Genomic DNA, 15,248 nt, shown 5'->3' on the forward strand with positions numbered 1-15,248 from the left:
AAGAAGGGCACATACTACTACTGAAAAGAGGTTTTGGTGTTCCAGGGTAGAATCAGAGAGCAGAGAGTCTCTTGAAAACCGTAATTTTCTTTTCCTGACGCCTTATCCACTTCCCTATGCTTTCTGCTACCTCTGTCTTCCTTAATAACCATCTTAATTTTGAACATTCAATAATGAAACTTAAGCTCTGGCTGTCCAGCTTCTTTTTGAACAGTTGGTAGGAGTGATTCGTGAGGCATTAACAGCCATAGGTGCCCTTCCATCTTGTTGTTTAGGCAAAGTACAGTGAAGGCAGCACACTCGTGTCCTGCACCACTAGTCTGTAGACACCCGGTGTTCACAGAGCTGTATCCAAGAGTCATGCCAAGATTCCCTGAAGGCACATCACAAGCGAGCCATGACACACAGTGCAGGAATTCTAGCTTGGCTGATAACTGCTCAGAACAAAGCAGGTCCCTTGTACCACGAAAATGCCTTAATATAGAGTTGCTTCTTGCAGTAGAAAAGAAAGCAAGATGTTTACAAGACCACTTTGTAACATATACTAGTGATTCCCAGCAGTTCTCCCCTCTCTATTATCCAAAATCCTCCTGTATGTGGAAAAGCTTCACCAACTTTGTCATGAGATAATGACCAGAAAAATTCTGAAACCTTCCATGACAACTTCCCATTCTGGATGTATTTGATGTTAAAAACACACTTGGCAGGAAAGAAGATACCGTGGTGCAATTCTGAAAAAGCTACCAGAGAGCTTTTACACTTATGCAACACAGGCTTTCTCAACTCCAGCCTCATCAGGTCTGCGAAAAAGATCAGTAAAACAGGATCTGACACTTTAGAAAGACAAAAAAAACCCAAAACAAAAACCAGCAGGAAGCAACAAAACATGCATACACAAAAACACAAACACACACAGAAAAACCAAAACCCCATGATACTGTGTCTGTGCTTGGATCAACGAGTTATGTAACAAACTGTAGTCTGAAAGATCAGTGAAGAGCCTTCCACAGTCTTCCAAGTCTCCCTTGTTGTACATGTCTACAGTAAGAACAGGAATTGTCATGTAGCACCATAACCCTGCTTGGCTGGTTTCCAGTTCATATCCTGTAATACTGGAGACGTTGAAATTTTGATACCCAATGGGATCAGAAAAGAATGCCTTCTAAAACTGTAAAGGAAATACTTTCCACAAGGTTCCCTAAGGACCTGCTGTGCTGCACAAGCTTTAATCTGCTTCAAGCATTCCCGATCTTCTGCAGAAATCCATCAGGTCACCTGTGTTTGCAGCACTGACAGGGAATGTGTCACCTCTCCTCTTTCTGGGACCATGAAAAGCCAGGAGGAACAGTTCCTGCCTGATGAGTAGGTCGTTCACCGCGAGCAGCACCGTGGCTGTTCCCCCCGTCACCTGCGGGGGTCAGTGCGAGCTCTGCCATGAGCAAGGCACGGACTGCACAGGGAAGGAGGGATTTTATCACCTCATCACGTACAAAAGCACATACCTGCGGGATACAGTCTGTGTATGCAAACATGGATTTGAAGCAATCGTCCATGCTTATGTGGTACAGAATACAGATCGCTACTTTTTTGTTGTTTTCATTTCCTACAAGGAGAGGAAAAAAAAAACATATTAATGGAAGTATTTTTAGCTAAACACTTAAAAAGAGAAAACAAAAAGCAGAAAAATGCTGGCTGATAGAGGGAACATTTAAATCAGAAATGACACGTTAATGAAAGGGTCTTGCCTGGCCTGTGCAAATGAACCACACATTTGTGCAAAAAGGGAACAAGGGCAATTGGTAACTATTCCCTTCTCTTCCCAGCATCTCAAAACACTTCCTTATCCCCACTTTGCAAGGAATACATTTTGTGAAGGAATGTTTAATAATGATAGTCCATGCAGAGAAAGCCTTCCTCAGTTTCCAGGTAGAAAATTAAGATTTAGCTATGGATATTCCTAAGCAAATAACAAGCTTGTCTCAAATTGAAATTATAAAGAATGTACCAATGCCAGGGAGAAAAATAAGAACTACCACTAAAAAGTGTTGTGGAAGGAATTCACTGCCTTTCAAGCAAGTCACATACTGATTGTTTTACTATTCTAAATGATATTATCCCATGGGTGCCTTTTGTGTTTCATACATTTCAAAAATGACATTAGTACATTTTCACATTCACACTTAGCAAAGAGAAAAACACTCTCAAGAAAAATTGGAGCAGTTAATGTGAGTAGGCCGTGAAGTATTTAACTGAAAGGTTCTATAAAATCATCTTAGACAAACACAGAAATGCTTAAGAACAACACAGGTGAATTTGACTGTGACTCACTGCTGAAATCCAGACTGAGCACGCTCTGGAGTTCTCCTCTAGCCCTGCATTAGCAGGATCCTGACTGTATATGGGATAAAACATTTATCTAAATGTTTACATTAGTTAGACCAACTCCAAATTCATTCACAGTTCTTACACAACTGATCAGCAATATCCTACCTCCCACCTCTATTCAAGCCAAGTTAGAACAACATCCGTTCAACACGTTGGCAAAGCATCAAAACCTCAAACAACAACCAACACAGTCAAATATTTCTTCTGCATACATCACTGGGAGCTGGAATTTCCTCTAAGCAGCCAAGGATATGATGCCTTTTTCCTGACAATGAGCATTCGTGCCTTTTTTCAAAGCTGAATTATCAAAGGAGACCCACGAAACCCTTCTGGCAGCTGCCATACAGACTGAAGTATTCTCAGCCATGTCAAACCTAAAATCATAGCTGACCTTTCAGATCCTTCTGGATTCTTACCTGCTTGAAAAAAACATAACTGGTATCACAACCTTCCATACATTTAACAGCTGGAGAAAGGACACTGCCCAAATGTGAAAGCTACTCTGGCTATTATTAAACTAAAAGCACAGACTGTACTATAGTTGCTAAAGTATAAACAGAGTCTGTTTTAAGCAAACAAACTGAAGTGTTTGTTATCTTTTGTGCTTCTCTTGTGCCTGGTCATCTTACCTACCTATCTGCTTCTATTAACATTGTGAAAACAACAATTACATGAAAAAAACTTCCTACACATACAGCTAAAGGGTTCTCCTATACAAATATAAAAGCTTACAGAGTAAATTGTTCCTTCAAGTTCCATGGGTCCAGGGGAAAAAAAAAATCTGTTTACACTGCTCTTAACACTTCACTCCATGCCTCTGTTTTAAAGACTTGAACATCAAGACTCAAATTACAAATACACTTAGCTGGATAATGCAAGAAACACTTTGTGAAGGTAAAAGGTAAGTCAGTACAAAAGGAGAAAAGCTCCCTAGAATGGCAACAAGGAAAACAAACTGGAATGAAGCTGGACCAAACCCTCAGCACATATGAACTGGCAGACTACCAGCAGGAATGATGCTAAATTTTACCTGTTTAACTTCTGTCCTTCATGGGTTTTTTCCCCTCCTCATTTTTGCAAGTTTCATTTGTGCTAAGATCAAGCATCAGCTAAGACACAGTCTCACAAATCTGACAGCAATAGCAGCTTCCTGCTATTTGGCAATACTGGTGGCTTACTTTCAAATATAACAGCCTGCTCTAGCAGTAAAGGTCTTTCATTTTTTTTATAAAAAAAACCTCTTTGCATAATTTTCTCTCCCCTTTTTCCAAAGGCTCAGCCTGTCACAATAATCTTTCTGATGGCTGGACAACACCTTGAGTATCAGTGAATGACATCACTGCTTCAGTTTCTAAACAACCAAAAGTAATCAAAACCACCCAGATAATCGACCTCAAGAATATCTAGAATTCCAACATTTATTTTATCTGAATGAACTCTTAAAGAGTTGATTTTTAATATCTGGCACTTAAATCGTTCTCTCAAAGTATGTTCCATAAAGCAGAATTCATGACACACAAAAGGCAAAGACAGCTGTAGTTTCCAAGAGAAGAGCTGAATTTAAATTCCTTCTTGCTGTGCAGTCATCTGACTCATTTTCCCTGAATTCCCCTGTCCTACTGTCAATATAGGACATAGAGAAGGGTTTAAAGTATTTTAAGTCACAGACACTTATTACACACACTCAGCAAGGAAGTATTTCTCAGTTGTGAGTAAACAGGAAAAAACACAACTGAATTGTACTGACTTGATGAAAAAAAGCTACAGAACTAAAGCTAAAAGACAACAGTGTGCAATTAAACTAAACTAAACTAATGATGTTTGCATCTTAAGTTTCATTTCAATTTCCCAGAAAGGAAAGAACTTCAGGCTAATGTCTGGAAGCTTCACTGTTCTACTTTCCCTATGGAAGCACTTTAGTGGAGGAAAAGCAGAACCTCCTGACTTTTTCCAATTCTCATGTAAAACAGCAGCAACTCATGATCCAAAGAATCAAACACTCCAGGAAAATCAAGAGGAGGTGGCTGTTTCTAAGCACAGCCAGCATGATTTAACACAATTGTGGATCTTGTGCTCCATTAGAAAGCACACAGCCTGTTGGAAAGCTGACTGGAAACCGTGCAGAACGAGTTTGTTGAAGATTAGGAAGGGAACAGATTCAACAGCTAAAGAGTTTTAAACACTAAGCATCACCCTGCAGGCTGAAGAACAGACAAAAGGGTAAAAAGTGACAGACTCTGAAAAATCTACCAAGCCAACTGTCATCCTTTTCCATAGGTACTTCACTCCCCAAAATAAAAACTGGCAGCTACTGACTATTAAGTGAATGTGCCAGTACCAAGCTTACTTTTTCTAATTATTTTATACTCATCTGAATGCTAACGAATAAACCCCTGAGTCAAGCATTTCACAGAGACTTGGCTGTAAAAATTTCAAACCCTGCCCAGTATCTGGCTGGAGAACAGCTTTCCAAAGCATGGAAGTGATACCTTTTTTGCTATTTTTGACCACTACTTAAGGCCACACATGAAAAAGCAGACACTGCAGGGAAGACTTCCTTATGACTTGGTACAGTAGGCATCAATTATTCCCCTAAACCAGAAAAAGCAAGAGGAAGAAAAACCAGATTTCTGCCAAACGTGTTCATAAAAATCACCAAAGATCTGGTGTGGTGCCAGAAAATTGTGGCTACAAATGCTGGTAGTTTTGAGCATCAAGCTTTTTACGACTGAAGCTGGAATAGCCAAATGGCCTAAAGCAGAAAGGGCAGCCCTGGAAAATAATGGCCTAGTCATTATGGATTCTTCTGGTATTTAAGGCAATAAAACATGAATCATAATGAACTCATTGGATATTAAATGTGAGCGTCACGAGCACTTTGATAGGATTTCCACAAGAATTTACCATTAATTAACCAAATAATTATTTGAAAGTGTTACTGAATTAGCCTTAGTCCTTATACAGCCATTCCAGAGAAATTGGTCATTCCCAGCTGAGTGCAGTTAATGCCTTAACAAACCAGTCATTAACTGCAGTTACTGATTTTGTGGGAATTATTGTGTTATAAAATACACTCAACAGTTTATAGAAACAATACTTAAGATTTTTTTTGCAGCTGTAGTTCAGCTGGAGCAGCTGGGATGGAAAAATATCAGGTCCCTCGGGCTGTTTTCACAACTAGTTTTCTGCAAATTAGAGAGGGAAATAAATACATGATGGGTTCTGAGTTCAAAATGGCTTCAGATTTTTAGCCTTTGAACATTAATAAGAAGCCATGTGCCAGTTCTGGGGGCCCACGCCTGAATCCCGTGTTTAGTTCTTACTAAGGTTAAAGATCTAAATGGTATTAATAGCAGAAGCTATAGAAAAATGATTTCTTGATCACGAGATTGGGTCCTACATTTTGGTTGACTCTGTGAGCTTAAAATAAAAAATCCTCCATTAGCTCCATGACAACAAAAACGAAACCCTAAAGCTGTAAAAACGAAATGCCAGTCTGAGTTGTAGCAGCAGCATTCAGCTTTCAAATGCTAAAGTAAAAATGAGAATATAAAGCATGGACCAAATTATTTAAATGTAACGCTGTCAGTTAATCAAGTAGCCGTCATTTCTAATGGAATCATCAATGTCTCCATATTAGATATGAAATATGCCCTATCCCACTCATGTGCAAAACATTAACAACAGCAAATCAAAACCAGAACACAAATGAAGGTAAATAACCTATTCAAATGGCCAAGTGAATCTTCAGTTTCAAACTCCAATACTCTAAAGTCAAATCTGCTGCAGAATTAGACAAGTAAGAAATCTAGATGGATAAGACTGTCACAAACTGAGTATCAGGTCTCCAGAACAGCTTAATCAAGAGTTTATTCACATGTATCGTAATTCGTAACAGTGATCTTCAGAAAAAAGGGACAGAAAGGCATCTCTGTTTACCTCTATCTGTATCCTTCCTCACAAGCAGCTCTGAAACAGTTGGACTAAGTTAATCCATGTGTGCTTTACACACATATTGGTTTGATTTACATATGTAAATATAAATTGTATTGGATGTATCAGTTTATTTTATCAAGAGAACCTGAAAGAGTTTTCAAATCTGCTCATACTCAACAAGACTAGACATTGTAAATAAAACATTATGATATTAATTACATACTAATTACCCCTCTTGTGCCACCTTTATGTTACTTGAAGCTGGCTTCATATCATAGGCCTAACTTTAAACCTTGATATTGCCATGTTTGGAGTCAAGTTTTTGGGTTTTTTCCCTTCATTTAAAAAACTAAGTATATGCTTCATTTAAACATGGATACAATTTTTTTTTAGGATACAACAAAAGAATTATAATGATGAATCTTAAGTAAAAGGATTAATAACTGACTAATTTAGGTTGAGTTATCTAATGTTACAGCACAAGACAAAAATGAAGCTGCACATCTGGAGCCTCAGGCTCTGTTTCTTTGCCTGGAACTTTAAGCAAGACAGACTGAAAAACAGAAAGTAAACACCTGACTGTAGCATGGCTGCCTATAAAAGACAGCAAAGCACAGCCATTGGGTAATCAACACACTCCTAAATTTAGGCATGTCCTTTTCTGAGGCTATATAGCAAAATATACCGCATTTTTGTTCCTTAGGATATGCTACAACCAGTCATACTTGGACTCATGTGACTTCACACAGAAACTGGAAGCTGATGAGTTGCAATATCCCATATACTGCCCAAAGCAGAGATAAATCAATGAGAAGTTCAGATTAGAGAGAAATCAGGAGGCAACAGGATTATCCCTGAAGGAAGAAAGTGAAGCTACTTCTCTTTTCTCCACAAAAGAATTATGGTTTGGGTCAGGCTGACCAGGGAAGAAAGCAAGCAGTAGAAAAAAGAATTAACTACAAGAAACTAGAAATTAGAAGAGGCTCTTAGTTTGATTTAACTTCAAAAACACATGCTTCCAAAGTAGGTGGAAAAGATTCCAAGCAAAGCTCTTGCTCCAGAAGTCTCCACCAAGCTACATAAACTAAAAGGACACAAATAATTTTTGCCATATCTGCACTATATCTCATTAAACTACAACAATTGCTCCAATTACAATTACTAGAAAATATTCAGACTTTTCTGATCGAAACACACCCCTCTGATCTTCTTGTTTGGAATTCAGTGGGAAAAGAAACAGGTGGAGGTTTTTCCCTGCTCCTGGCCGTGCAGGTACCCAGCTCCACAGCAGAGCACCTCAGTTCTGAGTGGATGGTGCAGCTGTATTCCAACACGCTCCTGCCTGAAGGAGAACAAACTCAGTGCTGGATGCAACCTTGAGAAAGGGATGACTCACCACATGGAAACACAAAAACTGGTTTTACCCATGTGTTGAAGATGCTGAAGTACAAAGCTGAGGTTCAAATTTACTAAGCCCAAAAAGTGGAGTTAAATATCAGCTGAGCTCTTGAGTCTCCCAGATCGCAAGAATTAAGCTCCATATTATTCGAGAGACGCTGTTCCTGTTCATGAGCTCAAAGGGTCTGAGGGCAATATTATCAAATTGTTCCAGGAGATCCTTTGAGGTCATCCCTCTGCCTGCAGCCTTCACAAGGGCTCTGGAAATGGTGCTCCTCTCTCTTTGACCCTGGCCCTCACAGAGGCTTTATGAAGATGTTACCACAGATCAGGAAGATTAGCAGAAGAGCTCGCTCCTTCTTTATGGAGATTTTCCAAGATACTAGAACTAATTGTTTCTGTTCTGTCATGCTTTAGGCATCCAAGCTGTGCTTTGTAAAGCTTTCAGATGTCAACAGTTCGTGTACAAGACTAGATTTACTTTTTACTGTTAAGTATTAATTTGCCCTTGCAATATGCAAAGAAACAATTAAAAGCACTGAATTAATCAGTCACATATTGTAAGCTCCACAGTCGAAATACTGGCTCAGGGGATCCTTCCCATTCATCAGTTTAGCAAATTCCAACAACTTGGTTCCCTCATCTTTAAACTCCTGTCCTTGCTGCTGCCACAAGCATTTTGATTTTCAGTCAACACGCATGAAGTTAGTTTCTTTTGTTACACCAAAGTTATCCTCTTCCTTAAAAAGGCTAATAACACAGCTAAACACACACATGCACTTGTGACCAGCACACCACAGCAATGAGCTTTCACTCACCTGAACAGTCAGAGCCTGAGTGTTCAGATTAGCAAGGCTCCACCTGTAAGAGCTACAAAATGAAAAAACACTGTTTCCAATTTTGGACAGTGTTAAAGGAATCAGAAAAACTCAGATAGCAGATTTCAAAAACTTGTAAGTTTATACAAAAGTATGTCGTAAGTTTCAGTTCTTCTTTCTGGATAATTCACTACAACTTACCAGGAGCAGAAAGTCATATAGTGAAGGCTTTTACCTGAAGGTTAGTTGGGGTTGTATTTCTGCTTCCAACACAGTATTAGCAATACTGATGTGTCTCTACTTTGAGTTCTATAGTTCTCAAAATAAGAAATCAATTTTTCTTTAAAGTTTGCTGTCTAATCCACAGTGAAGGTAACTAAGTAAGTGCTGGGTTTTAAGACACATTGTGTACCCAATACTCTCCTTAAGCCACTCAGACATGCCAGGTCCATCTGCACATCTAATAAGGATTTAGAAGTTGAATGTTAAAAGATGTTTTTGGTTTGTGTTTCTTTTGGTGTCAGGGTTTTCTGTTTGTTTGTTTTTGAGGGTTTTTCTAAGCCTTGGCCATACTCACCACAAATGATAAAAAAACTACCATTAAAATAAATCCCTTAATAATTACTGCTTTCCAACAGACTGGTCCCTGGAGTTGAGCTGTTACTTAATGTGCTTCAGCCAGCCTCTACTATAAAGGAATGGAGACACCCCAGGCAATATTCACACAAGTAGTATTGGAACCAGCTGCTGCAGAGCCACCTTAGGAAAAAAAAGTTTCTCAATTTAATTGGGAAAACAGGAGGAAGCATAAATTTTACTGCCATTAATAACTTCAAGCAATCCCGATATGACTTTACCTCACCCTGATGGCTGGACATGTGCTTTTTGTTAGGGTCTTTGCCACATCTGACCCTTATTGTTTGCTCACTTGATCAGGTAAGAAAATGTATGTTTCTTTATAGGATAAACGAGGCCTATTAAAGTCAGAAAAAACACTGCAGTAGCCTATAAGAAGCTCCATTTTTCAACAGATGTGTGAAGCTCCATAATAAGTTCATTACAAAAAGGCCAAGTGAACTCATAAAGAGAACACATCTACTTTAAGCCTTCTTAAAAGAAACTTTCATAAAAGGAATAGAACATAAAAAACACACAGCACTCCGTTAATTAGAGAGCAAAGTACTACTTGGCTTTTTAAACAGCAGTCAACATATAATCCAGCTTGGCTGCACACCATATCAAGAGGTGGCTGTTAAGAAGCCCAACATACAACTGTTTGGCAATTCTTTGATTGCTCATTAAACCTAACTTGTAAAGAATGGAAAAATATCAGAGGAATTTCAGCAGTTCTCAGAAAAGATTCTATCAATGAACCCAGTAAAGACAGACTCCTCAGTGAGGACTAACTCAGACTGTCAAAGTTACCCTCTGCTCTGGCCATCTCCAGCTTAATTAATGAACTGAGAGAAGTCTGACCTACTTTGGAGTTTGCAAACTATTGCACAGCCCTTGGATTTCTGTGTAAGATCAGGCAGCTACTGCTTCTTAGTGCGCTGGTATTAAATCCTGGAACACCAAGAAATTAAAGACCACCAGGCCAGGGTGCTCTCATGAATAAAGCACATAGGCTGGGTATGTGCTGAGACTGGCAAAACTATGCTGTTGCTACCTGGGACTGACCACTCTGTATTTCAGTGTTGTATAACAAACATTCATCTACTTGGCTAAACACAAACCCACAAAGCCAATTTTTTTTTCAGCCACTGTACTCTGTACTGGAAAACACCACCCGAGGTGTTCCTCATCACCTAAAATCTTTTTGAGGTTGACCACCTTGGCCCTGTGTGGCACTTTCACAGCCAGATGCACAGCCCTTCTGCACTTGGGCACGATTCACAACTGGTACTGCTCTGTGACCCACCAACTTTTCAGCTCACCAGTATCTGTGTTCACTCAGCCTTTCATTCTTAAAAGCAGCTGGTAATTTCAAGCAACCCAAAAGAGACACTCAAGTCAAACTTCCAAACATAATGGGGTTTCAATCTTTCAGCATGGCTTGCACTGGAAGTGAATGAAAAGAAAATGGCATTTCAAGACAATATGCATTCAGTACACCTAAGAACTGTCCAGCAGCTCAGAGAGATGAACACACACATTAGAGAAATGATGGAACCAAACCTACTCCTTTTAGACTTTGAGCAGCAGCACAGTACCACAGTAAGAGCTTTTGCAACATTCCCTATCACTTCCATCTGTTTGTGAGGGATAACTGACTGATGAGTGGACACAGAAACACGGGTACTGCCCACCACACACGTGCTGCCAGGAGCTGCCTCTGAACTGGGGTCCACCAGGAAGAGTTTGCAGCCTGCCATGACACACACAGCAGCACTCAGCTGGTTCTGCTGGACAAACTGCCTGCTGTTCTCATGGAGAATGGGCAACTATTTGTCTCACTTCACAAAGGCTAAGAAACCATTCAGACACAGCACAAAATAGCACCCTTATTAGAAGAATGTGGATCACAAGCTGTGCATATATTTAAGAGAGCAGTACTAAAAAAATTTGTATTTGGTTTGGCCACTTAACTGAAAAACTAAGTGGATTTGGTCCAAACAAGAAGTGAGGGCTTTTTATTCTTCCTTGCAGACAATGTTTTCTTCTGTTTGCTGCCAGGGCATTTACTTTAGAAACCAATCACACATCCAGGGGAAGAATAATGAAAAAGGGTAACATTTCCCTTGTGTCCAACAGTGGAAGAACATTTCCAGGGATTAAGAAAACAGATTCACATCTTTCTTTTAAGTTCAGTTCTATGTTTCCCTCTTTCAGTGAGAATATTTTTAACAAGCAGATACACTAACCACCAAACTCTATCATATTTGGAGCAAGTCACTCCTCTACACCACTTCACTTGAATCAGGCTATGCAAAGCAAAATGAGAGTACTGTGAAAGTGAAGCAAATCTCCACTGAAGAGTCCATAACGTGCTGCTGTGGTCTCTCCTTCCCAGGTGACGACTGGAGGGCACTGAATCTGTGTTTTCCACAGTTCAGGCAAATGTCTAGTTTAAACCACTTGGTGAATTCACATGAATTCTCTCACCTTAGTCCACTAAAGCTGTGCTTCACATATACTGGCACATAAAGCATTCACATGGAGTATGTATAAAAAGGAAAGATCATTCTGTAAATATAATTTCGAAGTATTAAAGCCATAGTACAAAAACCATTCTCTGCAAGGCCATGGTGATTCAACACTACAAGGTTTTCTCAAAGAACAGAAATCACACAAATCAACAAAATCTCTTTTCATACCTCCTCAAGCAGCTTACATATGGAAGAACCTGAATACAGCAGATTGTATCTCATAGGCCTCCAAAGCACTGCTCCAGCTTCTGATCCTAAGTCTGAAGCCAAATTTCCCTCAGCTGCACAAAGCTCTTTGAGATTTAGGGCATAACAAAGATCAGCTGTAGTTGATTAATTTGGGTGCCTGGAGGGCTCAAGAGGAGTCTTGTCACATACAATACTTCAGACTTGTGAAGAGAAGCCACGAAAACTAGCAAGTGGTGTTGACTGGCAAAGCTACATGGGGAAGCAGGCATTGGCACTATTAAAAAGAAAAAGCTAATTAAAACAGAAACCAAGACTAAGCAGAATTTCTCATGTCCATCCTTTCAACAGCAGCCTCAACACTTTGGAGTGCAATGGAAAGAAGATGGTCCTTTTCCATTATATCCATGGCATACTTACTCCATTGCTAATAGCTCAGCAGAAGCCAGTCCATCCCCTCTGCCTCAGACTCCACCTACATTTAGGGCCTTCCTGCTCTTTTAAGAGCATTTAAGTGTCCCTTGGGAAAGCAGCACATCTTCCAGAACTGCAGCCACCTCAGTGCTGAGCCCTAAACCATTGCCTGACAAATCCTGACCTTTCATCTTTGCCATCTCAGTTCTCCCCTTAAACACCCACTACACTTAATTTACACTCATCTCAGACCCCAGTGCTAAAGACTCAAAGGCAAAGCTTGCACAAATGCTGAATTTCAGTAGGCTGAGTCACCAAACTTGACCTCTTGGTATTAGGAGCTCTATGGTGACTTGTCAGCAGCTGTTGTGCACTTCGAGATGACCTGCAAATGCGAGCCAAAGGTACTGACTTAAACTTTCTTGTTTAAGACCCAAGAAATCTGTATAAATGGGGCATCTGGCACATGATTTTCTTAGTATTAAGGCTGCAGACCTCCCTCAGACAGGACACCAAAGTGATGCATTTGCGAATTGCTTGAATCACTGTATCAAGAAAAGTTTCACAAATCACACAGATGCCTTACAGAAACAAGTAATAGACAATATTTCTACCTACACTTTCTCAGCACACCACAAAATTAGTATCAAGCAATTCTACAGGGAGAAGCTGGGGCAAACAGCACATGTCTCTGTGCAAGAAAAAAAAAAAAGGATGAAAGACTTCCAAGTCAAGGAAAGAAAAAAAAGCAGGAAGTGCACCTTGTGGAAGCACCAGTAGAACTTGCTGTAGACTGCCCCAAGGGCCACTTCAGGAATAGATACAGTTTTGGCAGCTGGTTCTTCTGAGCTGAACAGCCTTCCACAAAGGCCTACTTACAGCTCCAGGAGAATGGCATTTGAAAAGCAATTCTCTCCCCATTAGAAACAAATCCTAGGAAGCAGATATTTAACTGATGAATTCAGACTGACTCTAATATTAAATGGGGAATGCTTGTTGGAAGCAGGAACTTCAGTGATTTGTGTCCTGTCATTCCTGGGGTGACAAGCACCCAGAAGCCCCAGCCTTGGACCACAGCACTAGCTGCCATAGGTAAAAAAGAAAGGGACAAATTCCTGCTCCAAGAACTTTACAACCCATGGTGAACCAAACCACCCAGTCAGATCCTCTCTTAAATGAGAGAAAATATATTTCCTCATCAGCTTCCAATTCTCAGTTCACTTACTACCAAATAACATTTTCTTGAGGATAAAAACCATTAAGAAGAGAGATTCCAAATGTCAATTTTCAACCTCCTAGCTCAGCCCAGAGGGGGATATCAAGTGCAAAGATGGTTGTGGGGCAGAAAGCATAAAAAGATGTGAGGCATTTCAGGATGTATCAGGTAGGTGTTGTATTAATCACCAACAGAAGTAAGGTTTCCAAAGCAGTGTAAGCTTTCATGGTATTCACTGAACAGCAATAAGGCCACGTTGAGGCTGAAGGTAGAACTGAGGAGGCAAACCATTTTAAAAGACTATACAAAGCTAGGGGAGAAAGCTCATCATAGATTCACTGTCGCATTCCCCTTGTTCCAAACAATACCTGGATACACCATCTGCACATGCCAAGCCCAACATATTTCAGAAAATGTCTTAGCAATGTCTTACACCAGTGTTTCACACACTTAGGGCTCCAGAAAACAAGATCCTCTATTCCTACTCAGCAATCCTTAGAGCCAAATCCTGCTAAAAATTTAGTGTATCTACCAGAGTGGCCTCTAGGTAGTATCAGCCAAAGAACACACAAGGAGCAATAAAAACTCCCTCCCTAGAACTCCAGCATACAACAATGATCAAACTGGACTACCCTCTGCTCCTTCCAAACTCCTTATTGTCTCCATGGCTTTCCCCTACAGACAACAGAAAGTTTCCCTTGTAACCAGTGTACTCACGTGATCTTAACACAAGTTACAGACTGCCAAGCTGTAAGTCTAAAAATCAGTACTGCTCAGAGGTGGAGCTGATAAGGCTGGGAAAGTTCTGATTTGTTCAGACAATTAAAGTTACAAGTATCAAGCTTCATTTAAAAAAATATATATATACATATACATGTATCTCCATCAGCTAAGCTCTGTGAAGGTGCTGCCTATTTTTCCTGGGGGCTCCTTCAAAATTACAAACATCACACAGTTTTCAGGGAGCTATTGAAGTTTTTTTTAAAGACCAGAAGACTCATTCAACATTTTAAGAGAACCTAGGAATAAATCCACTGGAAATCACATTATTTTAAATTTCCCTTTAATCCTGCATCTGACAAGATGATGAGAATGCTAAAAAGTTGGGATTAGTGAGGAAGTGCCTTGGCAGACAAATGTGATGTAGCAACTTTTAGGCACAGCACATCATGATGTAAACAGCTTCACTGCCCCTGCTGGAATGTCTGTGTTAGATCAAAAGAAAACATACCTAGAAGTGCAGTGAGTTTGGGAAGCAAACCAACATGTACCATTTTACTTCTCAGGCCTGTGTCAAAGGAGAGGTTTAATAAGAGTCGAAGAGTGATATTCAGCAGGTCTTCATGTTCACAAGGTACCATTTTCACAAGTTTTTCAATAATATCCATTTCAACCTGTGTATCAAGAAAAAAAATCCATAATCCACCCAAACTTTGTCTTCAATATAAAAGCCCTCTCAGCATGTTCTATATTCACAAGCATGTGTATGCAAACACAAATCCAATTTGTAGCCATAATAGTGACTGTCAATGCATTTCCATCTGAAGTAGTTTTGCTTATGCCTTTGTGGTTGAAGTCTTCTAGATTGGGTTACTGGGAAATGTTGATTAAAAACATTTTTTCAACCAAGCAGTTCAGATGTCTTGGAAATATTCCTCACAGTTGGAATACTGCAAGAATGTGGTGAAGACATCACTTGCAAAACTAGATTGGGGTGGGAGAACTCATTTAAATTTAAACACAAGC

The 15,248-nt window shown here is 39.8% G+C and overlaps 1 protein-coding gene across 5 annotated transcripts in view; it reads right to left on the reverse strand.

Moving 5' to 3' along the window:
* The window catches only part of KIFAP3 (kinesin associated protein 3), a 66,294-nt gene that overhangs the window by 37,564 nt on the left and 13,482 nt on the right, over nt 1-15,248 (reverse strand). For all 5 annotated transcript variants that reach the window (XR_010432634.1, XM_064664288.1, XM_064664287.1 and 2 more), the window contains exons 10-11: nt 14,734-14,896; nt 1,503-1,603 (exon numbers count right to left, since the gene is read on the reverse strand). Coding sequence is in view for 4 of the 5 variants with exons in the window: in XM_064664288.1 (XP_064520358.1) it covers nt 1,503-1,603; nt 14,734-14,896 (264 nt within the window). In the remaining variant the exon portion in view is untranslated. The remainder of the gene's footprint in view (nt 1-1,502; nt 1,604-14,733; nt 14,897-15,248) is intronic.

The sequence above is a fragment of the Pseudopipra pipra genome, chromosome 9, assembly GCF_036250125.1.
Source record: "Pseudopipra pipra isolate bDixPip1 chromosome 9, bDixPip1.hap1, whole genome shotgun sequence".
NCBI classification, from domain to species: domain Eukaryota; kingdom Metazoa; phylum Chordata; class Aves; order Passeriformes; family Pipridae; genus Pseudopipra; species Pseudopipra pipra.